Source organism: Schistocerca serialis, chromosome 2 (genome assembly GCF_023864345.2).
Source record: "Schistocerca serialis cubense isolate TAMUIC-IGC-003099 chromosome 2, iqSchSeri2.2, whole genome shotgun sequence".
Taxonomy (NCBI): domain Eukaryota; kingdom Metazoa; phylum Arthropoda; class Insecta; order Orthoptera; family Acrididae; genus Schistocerca; species Schistocerca serialis.
Genome location: NC_064639.1, coordinates 225,881,344 through 225,898,932, shown reverse-complemented (window position 1 = coordinate 225,898,932; position 17,589 = coordinate 225,881,344). Strand labels below are relative to the sequence as shown.

Genomic DNA, 17,589 nt, shown 5'->3' with positions numbered 1-17,589 from the left:
ACTGGATTTGCTTATCATGTCAGGGTTTTCATGGAAGGTGTTGGATTTGCCTGACACCTTACAAGGCGTATGACGTAGAATGTTTATACAAGACGAAATGCGTCTCCCGACGCAAGATGTTCTCGGAATTCGTTCTTCGACTCTCAGTGCTACTGTGTACATAAATCTGGCGAAAGAAGAGCTGTGTGCCGACGTTGTGCGGCGCCATGCTAATGATATCAAGTTCCGATACTCTGACGCCCATATAGGAGCTGTCGCGGTTGATCACGTTGACTTTGGCCTCCACACGTTGACGGTCTTCGAACTCCTGTTTCGGGGTGCCTTCGGATATTGTGGTGGTCGTTTTTAAACTTTGTGGCAACGTCGTCAGTCATGTTACTGCAACGTGGAAGACATTCGAAACGTACATGTCCTCAGTGGTATCCGTTAGATAGAAACTGAACTGAGGAAACAGGTTCAGCACTGTCTTACGACGCCAAAGATTTTCCTGCGGTCGGTTCTACTCACTGTCAGTATGCTGAACTCCCTCTGGGCTAGAAAATAGTTCCGACCTTACTTTCACCTACTCTTCTTCTTTTGTTGCAAATGCAGTTCGTTGTGGACCTTCGCCTCTTTAATGATTTTCCGCCAAGTGTCTCGACTGCGTGTTGCTCCTTTCCAGTTTCTGTATCTCATCCTCAGTATGATACCATCTATCCTCCATGTATTCGATATTCTGCGCTCTCCTTTTTCCTCTGGGACTAACAGCTAGTATCTTCTTCGGTACTCCTGCATCACCCATCACTTCTGACTTAAATTATTTGTGGTATTACCTCTTCATTTGTACTTATATTTTGTAATAAAACGTAGTGTGAAAAACAAGAACTAACACCACTTATTTGTGTTACAGATTTCTCACGAAAACCTGACGGAAATTGACTTATCCGTTGCATACAATATCATCGGTGAGTTGGATTTCGTGAAAATGGCATCGCAGTCACCTGCAGAGAGTATTTCGTTTATTCGATCTGCTTCAAGAACTATGGTTCCTTGGCAACTTAATGAACCTGCAGTGCAAGATTTCCTCAAGTGAGTTTTTCATCCATTTTGTCTAAATAGGTGAGCTGTAACCAAACTTTGATGCTCCACCTAATTTAATAGTAGAACTGACCAGCTGTACAGTTGGTGTTATTTGAAATGGTGGTAATTGGTTATGTTAGTCAAATCTGATCTAATGCCACATGTAACAGCTCTAAAAATCTGAATTAATTCACCATCCCACTCAAAAGCCATGGAATCACATTCACGTAATGGTTCTGTAATCTCACTCAAAAAATCAAAACAGATCGTCAGTTATGGAAACACAGAAGCATAAAATTACGGTAACATTGTGGCTTACGTTAAGTTTAGTTATCCACAAACATGTAGCGCAAGTGCTGAAGGATCATATGGTTTCATGAATCCACAAATGCATTAACTTATATAGGGTGACAGTTATTGAACTGTATGATATAAAATGGTCATAACTTCTGAACAGTTTGCGTTAGGACGTTCAAACTGCACTGTTGGGCGCGGAACATGATGGGAGTTAGTATGATCATGTATGGTTTCGTTTAGCGACGAAGCCACTTTCGTTTGGATGGGTTCGTCAATAAGCAAAATTGGCGCATTTGGGGGACTGAGGATTCGCGTTTCGCGATTGAGAAGTCCCTTCACCCTCAACAGGTGACTGTGTGGTCTGCAGCGTCCAATCACAGAATGATCGGTGCGATATTCCTCGATGGCACAGTGACTAGTGAACAGTACGCGTAGGATTTGGAAGATGATTTCATCCCCATCATCCTAAGTGACACTGATATCGATAAGATGTGGTTCATGTAAGACGGATCTCGACCCCATCGAAGAAGCAAGTGTGTTAAGTCCTGGAGGAGCACTTTGGGGACCGCATTGTGGCTCTGGGGTACCCAGAGGCCAGTGACATGAGCCTCGATTGGCCGCCTTAATCTCCGTATCTGAACACATGGGACTCCTTTTTATGGGAATATGTTAAAGGCAAGGTGTACAGCAATAGCCCCAAAACTATTGCTGAGCTGAAAGCAGCTATTCAGAAGGTCATCAACAGCATCGATGTTCCGACACTTCAGCAAGTCATGTAGAATTTCGCTATTCGTCTGCGCCATATCATCGCCAAGGATGGCAAGCGTATTGAACATGTCATAACCTAAATCCAAATATCTGTAGTGACGTTTACATGTTGAATAAAGTGTGTGCACGCCGTAGATTGTAACTAATTTACGTTTTCATTCATATAGTTCAATAATTGTCACCCTGTAAGTAAACACTGATCTGCCAAAATAAATTATTAGAGTGGAAATGTTCACTAAAGCTGCCAAACCCATGTCTACCATCTGTCAAATTTGAAAACAAAGCCAGGTGCAGCTTTCAGCCAACAAGAACCACTCGCAGATTTTGGTACGCTAGCGCATACGCTGTTCAATGCCGGGCAGATAGTTCACTCACTTCAGAGTTCGAAATATTAGAAACTGCAAAATTGTAACCTGGAGATTTTTCAATTTGCACTGAATGACAGCTGATATGGAAATCATCAGTAGAATTGTCGGGACCAATGCACAGAAATTATGAACTTTGTAGTGCGATTTAGTGGAGCAGTACATAATAACAGAGACGATAAATATAGTAACTGTAATTTCACACCTTTTTGCAACACCATGTCATTTTGAATACCATTTTCATGCAATGCCAAATTACTGACAAGAATTTAGCCATCTGAATTATTGGTAGAACTAGAACCATTGTTTACCAACGTGCTTTTCCGAAAAAAAAGTCGTTGTCTACGTGCACATACAGAAAATCATTGACTATGTATGGTGCCTGTGTGATGGAAAGTTTAAACTAGTGGGCATAAGACTATCACATAAGGTTACCCAGATGAAAGATCGCCACTTTTATATGTGAATAGTGGAACAACATATAATAATATAATGATGCCACCTGACTGCCCATCATGTGTAACTCGATACAGACACACATAGTAACCGAAACGGATGTAATTTATAATCTGAAATGACTTACTACTGGTTCCATAAACGTTTCCTAAGTTCCACTTTGAAGGGAAAGCATGTACTTTGACTGGATCACTTTTACAATTCAAAACATTTCACTAAAGAAACTGATAACACAGCATTTCCACGGGACACTGTATAGTTGCAGTGACCGAACTTCTCGAGGCACACACACATTCTGCAACTTTGAAAACAGTCTATTGAAATAATAGGAGGAATCTTATTACTTTGAAATTGTTTGTTCGACATATAATAATGTTATAATTCAGAACATTCCACTACAAAGAAACTGATAACACAGCATTTCAAATGGCTGGTTCAAATGGCTCTGAGCACTATGGGACTCAACTTCTGAGGTCATTAGTCCCCTCGAACTTAGAACTAGTTAAACCTAACTAACCTAAGGACATCACAAACATCCATGCCCGAGGCAGGATTCGAACCTGCGACCGTAGCGGTCTTGCGGTTCCAGACTGCAGCGCCTTTAACCGCACGGCCACTGCGGCCGGCCACAGCATTTCCACAGGACATTGTATAACTGCATGGACCGTAGTTCTCGAGGCACACATACCTTCTAGAACTTAAAGAATCAATCTACTAAATAATGGAAAGAATCTCATTACTTTGAAATTGTACGACATGAGATGTGATTTTCACTGAAGTAATTATTGTGCTGAAGGCTGAAGCCCTTGCTTGCTTATCATGGCTGAACGAAATACCAATGCGTGTATAATTCCGTTTAATCTGGAAGGAAATGAAGTGTAAAATAAAGATTGAGCCTCTCTCTGGTGGCATCAACAGTCATTTGTAACGAGCAAAATATTCTTACAAGGCAAATTTATCAGAAGTCTTTTCCAATGCAATCACTATTGTGATCTGTCAGTACCGCCTCTGTGACTTAAACATCACCGGAAACTCGTCCACCGTCCTGTACATCTCCTTTATTATTCCTCATTCACTCATCCATGATTATGAAGTGATTGTTATCTAATCAACGGATACCCAGAAATGTGAAATGTGTTACTGGCCTTTCGATTTGTGACTCCTGAAGATCCTAAACTCTACAACATTATCATGAATAATTCTTCTCACCCTGTACGGTCCACAGTTCACGTAAAAATATAATGGCTTATAAATTTGCTCTTGTTTGACCTCTTCTCGTTTTCAATACTACTACGCTGTCGTTAAGAACTCGCTCCTTCTCATTGCTTTCTAGGATTATTTTATGGCGCCCCATTGTTCAACTAAAATAGACATTTCTCTTCTCCATAAGCACGAATCACTCGTTGTTGATAGGAACTCACTAAGTCCAATTTTTAAAGTTTTGAGATAAACAGAAAAATGTTTTTCCGCTCTTGTAACGTAATATGAGATGTATTTGTTTGTACGTTTAAAGTACACAAACACACGCCGTTATATAAAACCAAAATAGCATTGTTCCATAAATTACTGACAAAATACGTAACTAGACCTATCTCCTCTCAACATGGAACGAACAAGACATGCAAGCGTGCAATGAAATTCACGTTCGTGTTTTATTTCCTTTGTATATATATATATATATATATATATATATATATATATATATATATATATATATATATATGCATATTATTTTCTTCATACAACACACAGAACTGTTTATTATTTTCTTATGCGGTATATTTATACACTGACACTACTGCACTACAGTCACAGATATTGAACAACAAAACAGTTATTAAAACAAGTCACACTATTAGAAACGGCAGGTATGGATTTTCATTGACACAGCCCTTCTAGTAATTCATCAAAGAATGCTTTGCTCGCCTCAGACGTCGTGACGTAAAGATGAACCTTCTTGAGATCGTCCTGTTTCGCTGATTTGATTGCTATTCGTGCTTCCTCATTGGCCTTCTCAACTGGTTCATAAGAGTACCATTGCTTGGTTCAGACTGAGAAAAATGGAATGTTTGATGGACTGTGCTGCCAATGAAGAGAAGAGCAACCACTCTGCCAGGATGATCTGCAGAATACTAGAACTCGGAGAACGACACAGCAGCAAACAGCACCTTCGCGCTTCTAGGAACGTCCTTCCCTCTTGATTGATCACTTAGAGTTGTTCACCTATAATGCTTAGGCCACCACGCATCCACATCAATGATGTCATTTCCTTCCCCCATTTTTATTGTAACATCTCTTTTGCATTAGCAGTGATTGTACAATATTCTTTTGGGGTGTAGATTTTGTCACAGCACAATTTTTTTGAAAACACCAAAATCTTATCGCAAGGTGTGAGGAATGAGCTCTAATAGAGAAACGGTGAATAATTTCCTCGAATCTTTTATCTTCGACCAAACCCATACAGAAACGAATAAATGAATGATTCCTATTTTCGACCGGACACGCATCCGAGTACAAGTGAAGTTCTTTCGTGCCTGGTTTAATCTGTTTGGTGAGCTAGTCCAGTATGAATGTACACACCTCATTGGACCCTTACTTGGTCTGCCCCTCTCGATACCAGTGTGCTTTGGAACTATTGTCTTGGAGTGTGTCAAATCAAACACCTTTAAGCCGCCTAGTTTGCAAACTTATTTTACTTGGCTCCAGTTTCGGCGATTTACTACGCCATCATCAGGCCCCTGACTGCTGTGTTGGAAGATTCTACCTCGTTTCTGGTCAAAACAGGGGTTAGCAATATTGGTATTAGTAGATTTCTGCTTGCTATAGCGATCACATCAGCCATCATCCGCTGACTGAAGATGGCGTAGTAAATCGCCGAAACTGATAGCAAAATAAAATAAGTTTGGAAACTAGACGGCTGAAACGTGTTTGATTTGACATTCTGTATCGAACAGCCAAGTTCCGCAAATGTCTCTGAAAAGCTGGACATACAGAGACTATTGTCTTGGAGGTTGTGTACTCGTTTAGTAAATACATATACCCATAACTGCCTTTGGTAGAATGTTTTCTGATCATGTATATGAGGTACAGGTCAATTTTGCATGTAGTCAAGGGTAACACAGACTGTGTTATTTGGCTACAGGATTCTGAGGATGATTTCATAGAGGAATATAATTTGCGACTTCTACGCTTGTGAATACTTAGCTCACTTGCTAGTGCTAATTTAACATTTTGCGCTATAAGTGCAGATACTGCACACATCTATTTGGGGTCTACCGAATCTTTAGCCAAAGTTCGTATTGAAATAGTCAACATAAAATGTATATTTTAACTTCAAGATTAGCATGTTTTTCATAAAATAAATCATCCATTTTTTAAGGTTCTACCTTGCATCCAAGTACTTTACTGCTTTACCCTCGTAATGAGATGCTTTGATAGGAAACCTGAGATTGTGGTCCCGAATTTCAGTGCAGATTTCACGTGATACAGCATACATCTTCTTACTGAATCCTCTCTTGTCCACTGGGCTTTCGCCTTTCGACAACAGTTTAGCAGTTCCGAATACACGCTCCTGTGTTACTGCGTGTGAACTAATAAATCCTTTCCTACAGACATACAGACACTCCTGATGTCTAATTACGAAATATGTATGAGCAGATTCACGTTCCACTTTTGATCGTTCTCCGTTTTGATTAACAGCCCTAGATCTTCGCCGTTCAATGGGATCATCTCTGTAGGTGGATATTATGTTCATTTTTGATTTAATTATCGTAAAAAGCAATAAATACCTCCAGCCTCGATTCTTCTTGCAGTATACTGAAGCAATGACGATTGTACCCGAAACAAACACGCAAGTTACCTATGAAAAATCCTTGTTGGAAATAATCAAACTTGAGTATCAATAATCTTTCGAATCCCTTTCACGGAAGTGAAATAGTTAAACAGCTAATATTTAGGTAAAAACGATATTTTCTGTCATACCTGCAGAGAGGTCCAATGCTTTTCTGAGGAACTGCCTTTCCTGTACCCTCGATCTCTTTTCTTTATTCCTGGCATTTTTTTTTCCTTTCCGTTAACGTTTCATTCCTGCCGTAACTCCGTTGTCCGTGATGAAAATAGTTTATGAACACAACAAGGAAAAGATTAATAATACGCACAGCACAACAACCACATAGTATATATCGTCAGCGACAACACTCAATATCCATGTAAACAAAAGAAAGAAGCATGCCAATCTTGACATCCGAAACACAACAGCGCTCTCTGCATAGGTTGGTTGGCATTGATAGACATTCCATGTTGAAGCGCACTAGCTGCAGGACGAACTTCCTTCCAACACGGAATAACTGACGAGACGGCTATGGTAATGGCACAAGGGCTGCTAGAGCATTTTTCCTTTCAACAACAAAACATGTGTCTTTCTTCGCAGAACGCAAAATCACGCTAAAACGAATTTGTCAAGAATGTGGACTTAGTGCCTTTCAACAACGAGCGATCCACATACATGTCCACATTCCAATTATTCAGTGTTTGCAGGACCTCCAGCTACTTGATTCCTAAAGTTACACTTTCTACATTTATTTACAAGGAATCCTCTGGGGGTTACATTTCGTCTAATGGTGAAGTCGGGTTCTCGACCGTCGGCTAATCTTGCCTCATGCTGCTTTCCTCTTCATTCCTTCACGGATTCCTCCCCGGATCTGCGCTGCGTATTTCACTGATTTCCGCACAGTCTCCTCTTTGAACATCACATCCTCTGAGATTTCGCCTATCATCTGCAGAATATGGATTCGTCCACGGATTACACTGATTGTTTCTGTTTCACCGGTTCCCATGTTTGTGGGGTCGATGCCTCTCTCACCACTTCGCTTTCGCTTGCACACGTTGTCACGTTTCGTAATACGTTTGTACAAAGTGCAGTGGTCCCATGACTTCATTTTTGTAGACAAGTTAATCGAGCAAGTGAAAGAATGCGTCTGCATCGACCATACCATGACTGGTTAATGTAAAGTCTTTTTGAATTCGGTTAGGCAGTTTGCTCTGGCAGATCTGTACAAAGTATGCGTTTCTTTGCCTCAAACGATGTGACCAAAAACTGGTTGCTCCTCACCATTTCTTTAAAGCACTGCTTCATGTAACGAAACTGAGAACCCGCGTACGGCTCCATCATTAAAATGCCTAGTCTGACAAATTCATATTTTTCTTTCTCCCAAAATTCGTGCAGAAACGCCTCTTTAAACACCTTATACGTTCTGCACTTCGTCGTAATCCTATGCATAATGTGGCTACATCTTATCGTAGGTGTGTCCAAATGAAGTTGGTTTTATAACAGATGGACCAAGATCCCAGAAGACCATCCTGGAACAATTTTGGAATGTAAACTGTTCGACCTGTCTGGAAACATTGTGTACTTCTGAGTGAAAGAAAATGCTTTCTTATTTCGTCCTGTTCAACATCCTGATGGTATTTATTCCTATGAAGCTGAAGGTGACAATTTTCGGAATAGCATTATCACTGGAGATGAGACGTGGTATCACCACTACGAACCGGAATCCAAAAGACAGTCCATGCAATGGCGACAGGCGAATTCTCTGTGAAAGAAAAAATTCAAGATACAGCCGTCTGCAGGCAAAGTGATGTGCTCAGTCTTCTGGGATAGCCTAGGGTACGGAGAAGCTGTCAATTCAGCATGCTACAAGACGGCACTGGCTAAGCTGAAAGCCCGAATTTCCAGGGTAAGGCCAGAGAAGAAAACTAACTTTCATCTGCAACATGATAACGTCAGGCTTCATACCAGTTTTGCTACCACGCAACTCACTGCAAAATTCAGCTGCACTGTCTTACCACATCCACATACAGTCCCGATTTAGCACCTTCAGACATCCATTTCCTTGTGCCCCTGAAAGAGGCCGGCCGGAGTGGCCTTGCGGTTCTAGGTCGCAGGTTCGAACCCTGTCTCAGGCATGGATGTGTGTGATGTCCTTAGGTTAGTTAGGTTTAATTAGTTCTAGGCGGCTGATGACCTCAGAAGTTAAGTCGCATAGTGCTCAGAGCCATTTGAACCATTTGAACCCCTGAAAGATGGGCTATGTGGCGAACATTTTAAAGGCTCGGATGCTGTTGTCAAAACTGTAAGGAAGTGGTTAGCCTCAGCTGTTTCCGAGTTTTATAAGCGCGGCATGCAGATCCTGGTTCATCATTGGTCAAAGTGCAAAACGAATGGTGGTGACTATGTGGGAAAATGACAGTCTGTAACTGAAATATTGCTCTACTTAACTGTGCTGTTGTGATTTATGTATCTTATGTAGTTTCCATGATTAAAAACAAGAGGCATTACTTTCGGAACGACCCTCGTAATACAAGAATGGCACATATGGAGGTCAGGTTTCCCAAAGGGTCTGTCACAAAATCCTTTACATTAGCTGTGCATTAGCTCGTAATCCAAGGTAAATCCGCTGTTTTGAATATTTGTGCGTAGTTAAAGGACTGCTGTAAAACTGTTGTACCCAAATTTGGTTAAAAGGTATGTCATAGATTGCTCACAGCTAAGGAAGTTAGTTCTCCTCCCCTAAATATACATTTTTTTAAAAGAATAGAAGTCTTTTGGGTAGGTTAATCTGAAACACCCATGGGTCACCAGTTTAGTATTAGAGATTCGTGTGTGGGTTGGGGGTGGGGTTACAAATCGTAGAGGGAGGCCAGGAGATGAATACAGTAAGCAGATTCAGAATAGAATAGAGTAGCATGCAGACCTGCATCAAACCAGTTGGGGACTGAGGACAACCGCAACAACAATCTTGCATGTGTTTCTAAAACAGGTCATATTCGTATAAAGTCAGTACTGTTCACGATCGTGAAAAAAAGTTATAAAATCACTTATTGCTGTAAAATTGTTTCAGAAAAATCATTAGTAGAACAGAATTATTCCCATGTGCGAAATCCTGTGTTGATTGCGTTTGCACTGCATGAGGCGGTGTACACATTTTACAATGTCATTTTTAGTTTACGAATTTTAATTTAGCCTTTCCGCGGCGCTGCTTGTTGCGTTCCACTTCCGAGAGACGTTTTACTGTACCAAGATAAATACACGAATAGTTCAGGGCCATAGTCATACGGATACGCTGCACATATAGAACGTCAATACACAGTTAATCAGTGATTAGGCATTCGGGAGGACAGTGGTTCCAATCCTGTACAAGTATCCATGTTTGAATTTTCTGTGGTTTCCCAAAAGTGCTGGGATGCTTCCCTTAAATGGACACGTCAGAGATTTATTTTCCTGTTCTTCCCCAACTCACGCTTGTACTCCTTCACTTATGACTTTGTCATCGATGGACCGTTAATGTCTTAGCTCTCTTTCCTCTCCCACTCGCTCCTTTTGTAGCTAAGAGTTTAACTTGTCTTACAGTCGGTCAGACTGCCACATGCTTCTTGTGTTCTCTGTGTGGGGTATGGTACACGAACAAAGCATACATTGTAAAGTAAATTGGTGATAAACTGTTCGATAATGTAATTAAATAACTCTGGAAACGCCAACTGGTCAGTGTATTCTAGAATGTTGATGCATCGAAGCAAAAGTAAATGTTTCGAAACATAAAAAGCAACCAATGAAGAAACAATCTCGTTACAGAGGCAAGACAACTATTCAGTTAATTTGTTACAAGTCCCATAAAGCGTTTGAACGGTTCTTCTACCGAAATGATACCCATAAAGCGTTTGAACGATTCTTCTACCGAAATGATGTGGAACGAGTCAGTTTACAGGATATCAACGTGTGATTAATGTTACATGAATCAACTTACAATATTTTAGTTCTAATCATGGGAAACCGTTAAAAACTAATTTTTTACAAATTCATCTATGGAGATGTCCAGGAGAAATTATTTTAGGTTAGATTTATAAACTTGCTTTACTACCTGTCAGAAATGTTGTGTTATGGGACAAATTATCAAAATTTTTTGTTGCTTCAAACTGAACTGCTTCATGATCACCTGATAACTTAATAATGTGAAATAGAGGTCACTTTTCCTCTAGTATTGGAGGTATAGGCAACACTATTCCCAAAATGTGATGAATTAATTATGAATAATTTCACTAGCGAACATATGTATTGCATGATGTAGTTAAAATGTCCATCTCCTTGAAGATATACCAGCATGACGACCATAGGTGAACGCCACTTATTTTTCTTGCAGTTCGCTTTTGTGCAATCAGTATTTTCTTTCTAAGAGATAATAACCTCAAAAATTTGAAAGACTTGAATTGCTTATGTACTTAATAAGCCAATGACTAACTATTGAGGCAGAGAAGAAATGTGGCATGACTGAGGAAATTCAGTTATTTTTTAAATTCAGCATGCACTAAATATATAACATCATCTAAAGAATCCATGAACATAAAAAAGAAGTTTTGAAATGCAGACCACTGTTATAAAACTGTTAGTACCTCTAAAGAGTATCACCTGTGCTTGATGAATCTTAACTGGAAAGTCATTAACTTATATAAGGAACAGAAGTTGATACAAAATTGAGCCTTGTGGGTTTCTCTGTGTGATTTGTCCTAACCACTAAAATTTTCTCTTCTTTCAATATTGTTTGTATTATCCAGTATGAATTCTTGCTTACTATTAAGCATGATTCAAATCATTTGCATGTAATACCAACTAGAGTTAAGTCTTTCCTGTCACTTTTCTCATAAAGTGCTTTCACAGTTGCATGTTTCAATCTGTCCAGTGATGCATTGTGTATATTACTAAGGCTATTACTTATTAAGTCAGAACCCAGAACTCTTTCTGAAATTCCATCAACAGAATATGAGATTTGTTTTTTTCTTAAAAAAAGAAGTTTTATAATTCTATTAATATCAGTGAAGGTCACTGGGGCTCCTTCCAGATACTTAAAAATTTGTGAAATGGCATTTTTAATACATTCTATTGCTTCTTCAAATGACTCATGTTATACTTTTTTCTGGTATACTTATAAAGTGATTGTTACAAATACTTGTAACTTGTGAATTATGAATCACAACATTGCAAATTTGTTTAACTGTTGTGATATCCTGCACACTGACTGGTTGTCCTGCCCAGATGTCCACATTTCTCAACATTTGAGAACGTTCTTTAAAATATTACAGTATGTCTTATAGAATGCAAGCAATGTCAGACCTTGCCCCATTCTGGTTTGTAAATAAATTTTCCTTTTTGTCTTACATGAGATTTCAATACCTTTAGTTATCCATGGGTTGTTTTCTTAATGGACTTTCTCGATATTTTGGGAAAGCTACTTTCGAATATAGACAAAAATTTGCTATGAAATATATTGAATTTCATATTTGCATGTCTTTCTGTACTTGGGAAATTTACCTCTGAAATTAGATTTAAAGAGCCAAATAATTCCAAAAATAGAAAGTAGTCTCTGTTGCAGGTGTTTTGTTAATAATGACCACCTTTGTGTAGTTAGTGCATCTTCTGATTATTTGTAGTTAGTAATAATAATCTTCTTATGTGATGGATAAATTATGATTTGCTGATATTCTTTTTCATTCCTAATCCTGGACTCATGCAGATTTAATTTCTTATTACTGCTGTAGTATTATGCTTTTAAATTAAAGATTTCAGCTTGTGCAATCACCACTGTGAATCACTTTTCACCTTTAGCTTAGCTATCCCACTGATAGTTGCTAGACAGTTTCGCAAATAAACTATTATGTAACAAGTTTGTTATTTCTAAGTGCAGATAATCTCAAGATGAGCTAATTGCACAAGATACATCATTATTAATAAAACACTTGCAGCGAAGACCGATTTCTATTTTTGGAACATTGAATCCATGTTGCTGCATCAGACCATGATGGAATGGCTTAATGAACGAAACAATAATGCTAGTTCATGATTCCTGTCGTATGCTTTTAAGAAACCTACACTGATACTGTATTTCCACAAACTACCAAATGTTCCTTCTTGTCTACAGATAGCTCAATAATGCATCCAGATTTCGCATAAATAGATGAAAATCTTTTAGAGACTATCTGTAGATTGTTACAATCACAAGAGAAGTATTCTACAATAACAAGTCACAAGCATATGCTTTTAGATTCTGATCTCCACAGAAACTGCTTATATCAGTATTTTTGACTTTGTGTCCAACTTTTACATATGCTGCAACTACTCCGTTTCCCATGTTAACTCTCCATGAAAATGATGCTAGTCTGTAATCCCTGATATTTAAGTTCTCCATTCCTGTGGTTACACGTTATTCAGAGAGGCACAGAAGGGGTATCACTTCAGAATTTTCCACTTATTCCTGATACACAAATTGCTCATCTACCTTCTTTATCGGCTCCCTAACGTTCATCTGAAATAACAGTCTTAAATTTAGCCACAGGACAAATTGAAAACTTAGCGCAAAACTGACTCTAACAATTAGAGCTGAGATTTGATTTTCAAAGTTGGTAGACAAGGAGTATACGGTAGCAACTATGACAAACAAAACCACAAAAAAATGATAATTTTACAAATGAGTGATATTAATTGTGGGTAACCAGAAGCCTATAGACAAAATATCCAGATTAATGATGTACATACTTAGAACAATGATAAATGTCCATCATAGTTGTTGTGGTGAATGGATGCATGCCTATTTCTTTCACAAATTTTGGCAACTATAAATAGACAACTTTTTCTAGGAGGAACCACACATTCGACGTGATGATTATGGAGCGGATTTTGTACCAGGGCTACTACGGGTTGGCCCACAGGGTCGGCTCCCCACCTCTCGTCGGGATGGTGACGCTGGCAGCCTTTTCGCCTCTGTATTACGCCATGGGGAATCCCATGAACCCAGCGTACGCACCCGACGTCTGGCTGGGATTCTCGGACCACATGACCTTCTGGGAACGGGTGTACAATGTGTTTTTCTACCTGAGATGTTATTACCTGTGGTTCTGGGAAACATTTCCAGAGCAGGACGCCATCATGAGACAATACTTCGGTCCTGACCTTCCATCGGTGTATGAGACGGATCGCAACTTCAGCCTCCTTATCGTCAACAGCCATTTCTCTATGGAGTACCCTCGTCCGCACCTGCCTAGCATCATAGAGGTCACTGGTGTACATGTAGAGACGCAGGCCAAGCCACTGCCAAAGGTGAGTGCTAAACTGAAACTCTTTGATGTCGTACAATACACAGTAAAATACATCCCACCAGTTTGGTCAGTACTGACAAATTAATAGTTGAGAACATGCTGCAATAATCGCTGATCGCTGAGAATCGAGGACAGCATCTCCCAACACTCACTCACTCACTCCCCCACCTCCCCCCCCACCCCCACCCCCCACCCCATCATCACCATCATCATCACGCCCAACCCTTCCTAATACCTGCATGCACGACTGTTGCGTCACCGAATTAAACTACCATTCATATACACTTGATTCGCAGCTTTCCTAGTCCAGCAAAAACCTTCCAGCCGGACATCACCCACCAGAGTGCATTATTCAAAAATGGTTCAAATGGCTCTGAGCACTATGGGACTTAACTTCTGAGGTCATCAGTCCCCTAGAACTTAGAACTACTTAAACCTAACACACATCCATGCGCGAGGCAGGATTCGAACCTCCGACCGTAGCGGTCGCGCGGTTCCAGACTGTAGCGCCTAGAGCCGCTCGGCCACAGTGCGCATTAAGACACGGATGCAAACTAACGTTAGAGAGAACAATACTATGCAGACAAGCTTAAGAAAGGAATGAAAGTACCAGCAATTAAAAATGGTGGAGAAAGTCTAAGTACATTTGTAGAGAGAATGGAAGGCTTAAACGAGGAATTAAGAGAAAGCGTGCACTTTGGGATCATTCAACACTGAGGTGATAAAAGTCACTGAATACCTCTCAATATCATGTCGGATCTCCTTTGCTCAGTGTAGTGCAGCAACTCGACGTAGCATAGATCCAACAAGTCGTTCAAAGTTCCCTGCAGCAATACTGAGCCATGTTATCTCCGTAGCAGTCCAATACAGCGAAAGTATTGCCGGCGAGGATGTTGTGCACGAACTGACTTGTCGGTTATGTCCCATAAATGTTCGGTGGGGTTCATGTCACGCCATCTGGGTGGCCACGTCATTCTCTGGAAATGTACAGGATGTTTTCCGGACGAAATAACGAACAATTGTGGTCCGGTGATATGACGTCGTTCTTTGGGAACATGAAGCAAATGAATGACTGCAAATGGTCTCCGAGTAGCGGAACACAACCATTTCTAGTCAATGATCAGTTCGACCAGGGGACACATTCGATTCCATGTAAACATAGCCCACACCATTATGGAGCCACCACCAGCCTTGTTGATAAACTACGTCCATGGCTTCGTGGTGTCTGCACACACTTGAACCCTACCATCCGCTCTCACCAGCTGGTATGGTCACGAGCCCAGGAGAAGCGCTGCAGGCGATATCGCGCTGCTAGCAAAGGCATTCGCGTCGGTCGCTGCTGTCAAAGCCCATGAACACCAAATTTCACAGCACTGTTCCAACTGATACGTTGGTCGTACGTCCTACATTGATTTCTGCGGTTATTTCAATAAACGGTTCAAATGGCTCTGAGCACAATGGGACTCAACTTCGGAGGTCATCAGTCCTCTAGAACTTAGAACTGCTTAACCTAAGGACATCACACACATCCATGCCCGAGGCAGGATTCGAACCTGCGACCGTAGCCGTCGCGCAGTTCCGAACTGTAGCGCCTAGAACCGCTCGGCCACCCAGACCGGCGGTTATTTCACGCAGTCTTCCTTGTCTGTTAGCACTGACAACTCTATGCACAGTAGCTGCTCTCGGTCGTAAGAGAAGAACGCTGGCTTCAGTCTGGAACCGCGTGACCGCTACGGTCGCAGGTTCGTATCCTGCCTCGGGTATGGATGTGTGTGATGTCCTTAGATTAGTTAGGTTTAATTAGTTCTAAGTTCTAGGGGACTGATGACCTCAGAAGTTAAGTCGCATAATGCTCAGAGCCATTTTTAGAAGAACGCCGGCCGCTGTGTTGTCCGTGGTGAGGGGTAATGCCTGAAATTTCGTACTCTCTGCACACTCTTCACTCTGCAGATCTCGGAATACTGAATTCCTTTACGATTTCCGAAATGAAATGTCCTATGCGTCTAGCTCCAACTGTCATTCCGCATTCAGAGTCTATTAATTCCCGTCGTGCGGCCATAATCAAGTCGGGAACTTCTTCACATGAATCATCTGAGTACAAATGATGGCTCCACACTGCCTTTTATACCTTGTGTATGCGATACTACCGTCATCTGCATATTGCTATGCTATGACTTTTTTCGCCTCAGTATAGAGCTACCAGTTCCCGCCATGGAGAACAGCACTGTGCAGACAGACTACTTTGGGTCGCTCCTGATGATTACTTAGAGGTGTTTTATGATAGTTACGGTTTTCAAAATACCAACACGAATTCTCTACAGACGAGTGGAAAAACTGATAGAAGCCGACCTTGGGGAAGATCAGTTTGGATTCCGTAGAAATGTTGGAACATGTGAGGCAATACTGACCGTACGACTTATCTTAGAAAATAGATTAAGGAAAGTAAACCTACGTTTCTAGCATTTGTAGACTTAGAGAAAGCTTTTGACAATGTTGACTGGAATACTTTCCTTCAAATTCTGAAGGTGGCAGGGGTAATATACAGGGAGTGAAAGGCTATTTACAATTTGTACAGAAAGCAGATGGCAGTTATAAGAGTCGAGGGGCATGAAAGGGAAGCAGTGGTTGGGAAGGGAGTAAGACAGGGTTGTAGTCTATCCCCGATGTTATTCAATCTGTATATTGAGCAAGCAGTAAAGGAAACAAAAGAAAAATTCGGAGTTGGAATTAAAATCCATGGAGAAGAAATAAAAACTTTGAGGTTCGCACATGACATTGTAATTCCATCAGAGACAGCAAAGGACCTGGAAGAGCAGCTGAACGGAATGGACAGTGTGTTGAAAGGAGGATATAAGATGAACATCAACAAAAGCAAAACGAGGATAATGGAATGTATTTGAATTAAGTCAGGTGATATTGCGGGAATTAGATTAGGAAATGAGACGCCTAACGTAGTAAATGAGTTTCGCTATTTGGGGAGCAAAATAAATGATGATGGTCGAAGTAGAGGATATAAAATGTAGACTGGCAATGGCAAGGAAAGCGTTTCTGGAGAAGAGAAATTTGTTAATATCAAGTATAGATTTAAGAGTCAGGAAATCTTTTCCGAAAGTATTTGTATGGAGCAAGTCTTTTCTGAAAGTATTTGCATGGAGTGTAGCCATGTATGGAAGTGAAACGTGGACGATAAATAGTTTAGACAAAAAGAGAATAGAAGCTTTCGAAATGTGGTGCTACAGAAGGATGCTGAAGATTAGATGGGTAGATCACATAACTAATGAGGAGGTATTGAATAGAATTGGAGAGAAGAGAAACTTGTGGCACAACTTGACTAGAAGAAGGGATCGATTGGTAGGACATGTTCTGAGGCATCAAGGGATCACCAATTTAGTATTGGAGGGCAGCACGGAGGGTAAAAATCTTAGAGGGAGACTAAGAGATGAACACACTAAACAGATTCAGAAGGACGTAGGTAGCAGTAGGTACTGGCAGATGAAGAACC

The 17,589-nt window shown here is 40.6% G+C and overlaps 1 protein-coding gene across 1 annotated transcript in view; it reads left to right on the top strand.

Moving 5' to 3' along the window:
* The window catches only part of LOC126456974 (UDP-glucosyltransferase 2-like), a 99,928-nt gene that overhangs the window by 33,352 nt on the left and 48,987 nt on the right, over nucleotides 1–17,589 (top strand). Inside the window, exons 3-4 of the mRNA XM_050092918.1 lie at nucleotides 890–1,068; nucleotides 13,629–14,088. Of these exons, the coding sequence (XP_049948875.1) occupies nucleotides 890–1,068; nucleotides 13,629–14,088 (639 nt within the window). The remainder of the gene's footprint in view (nucleotides 1–889; nucleotides 1,069–13,628; nucleotides 14,089–17,589) is intronic.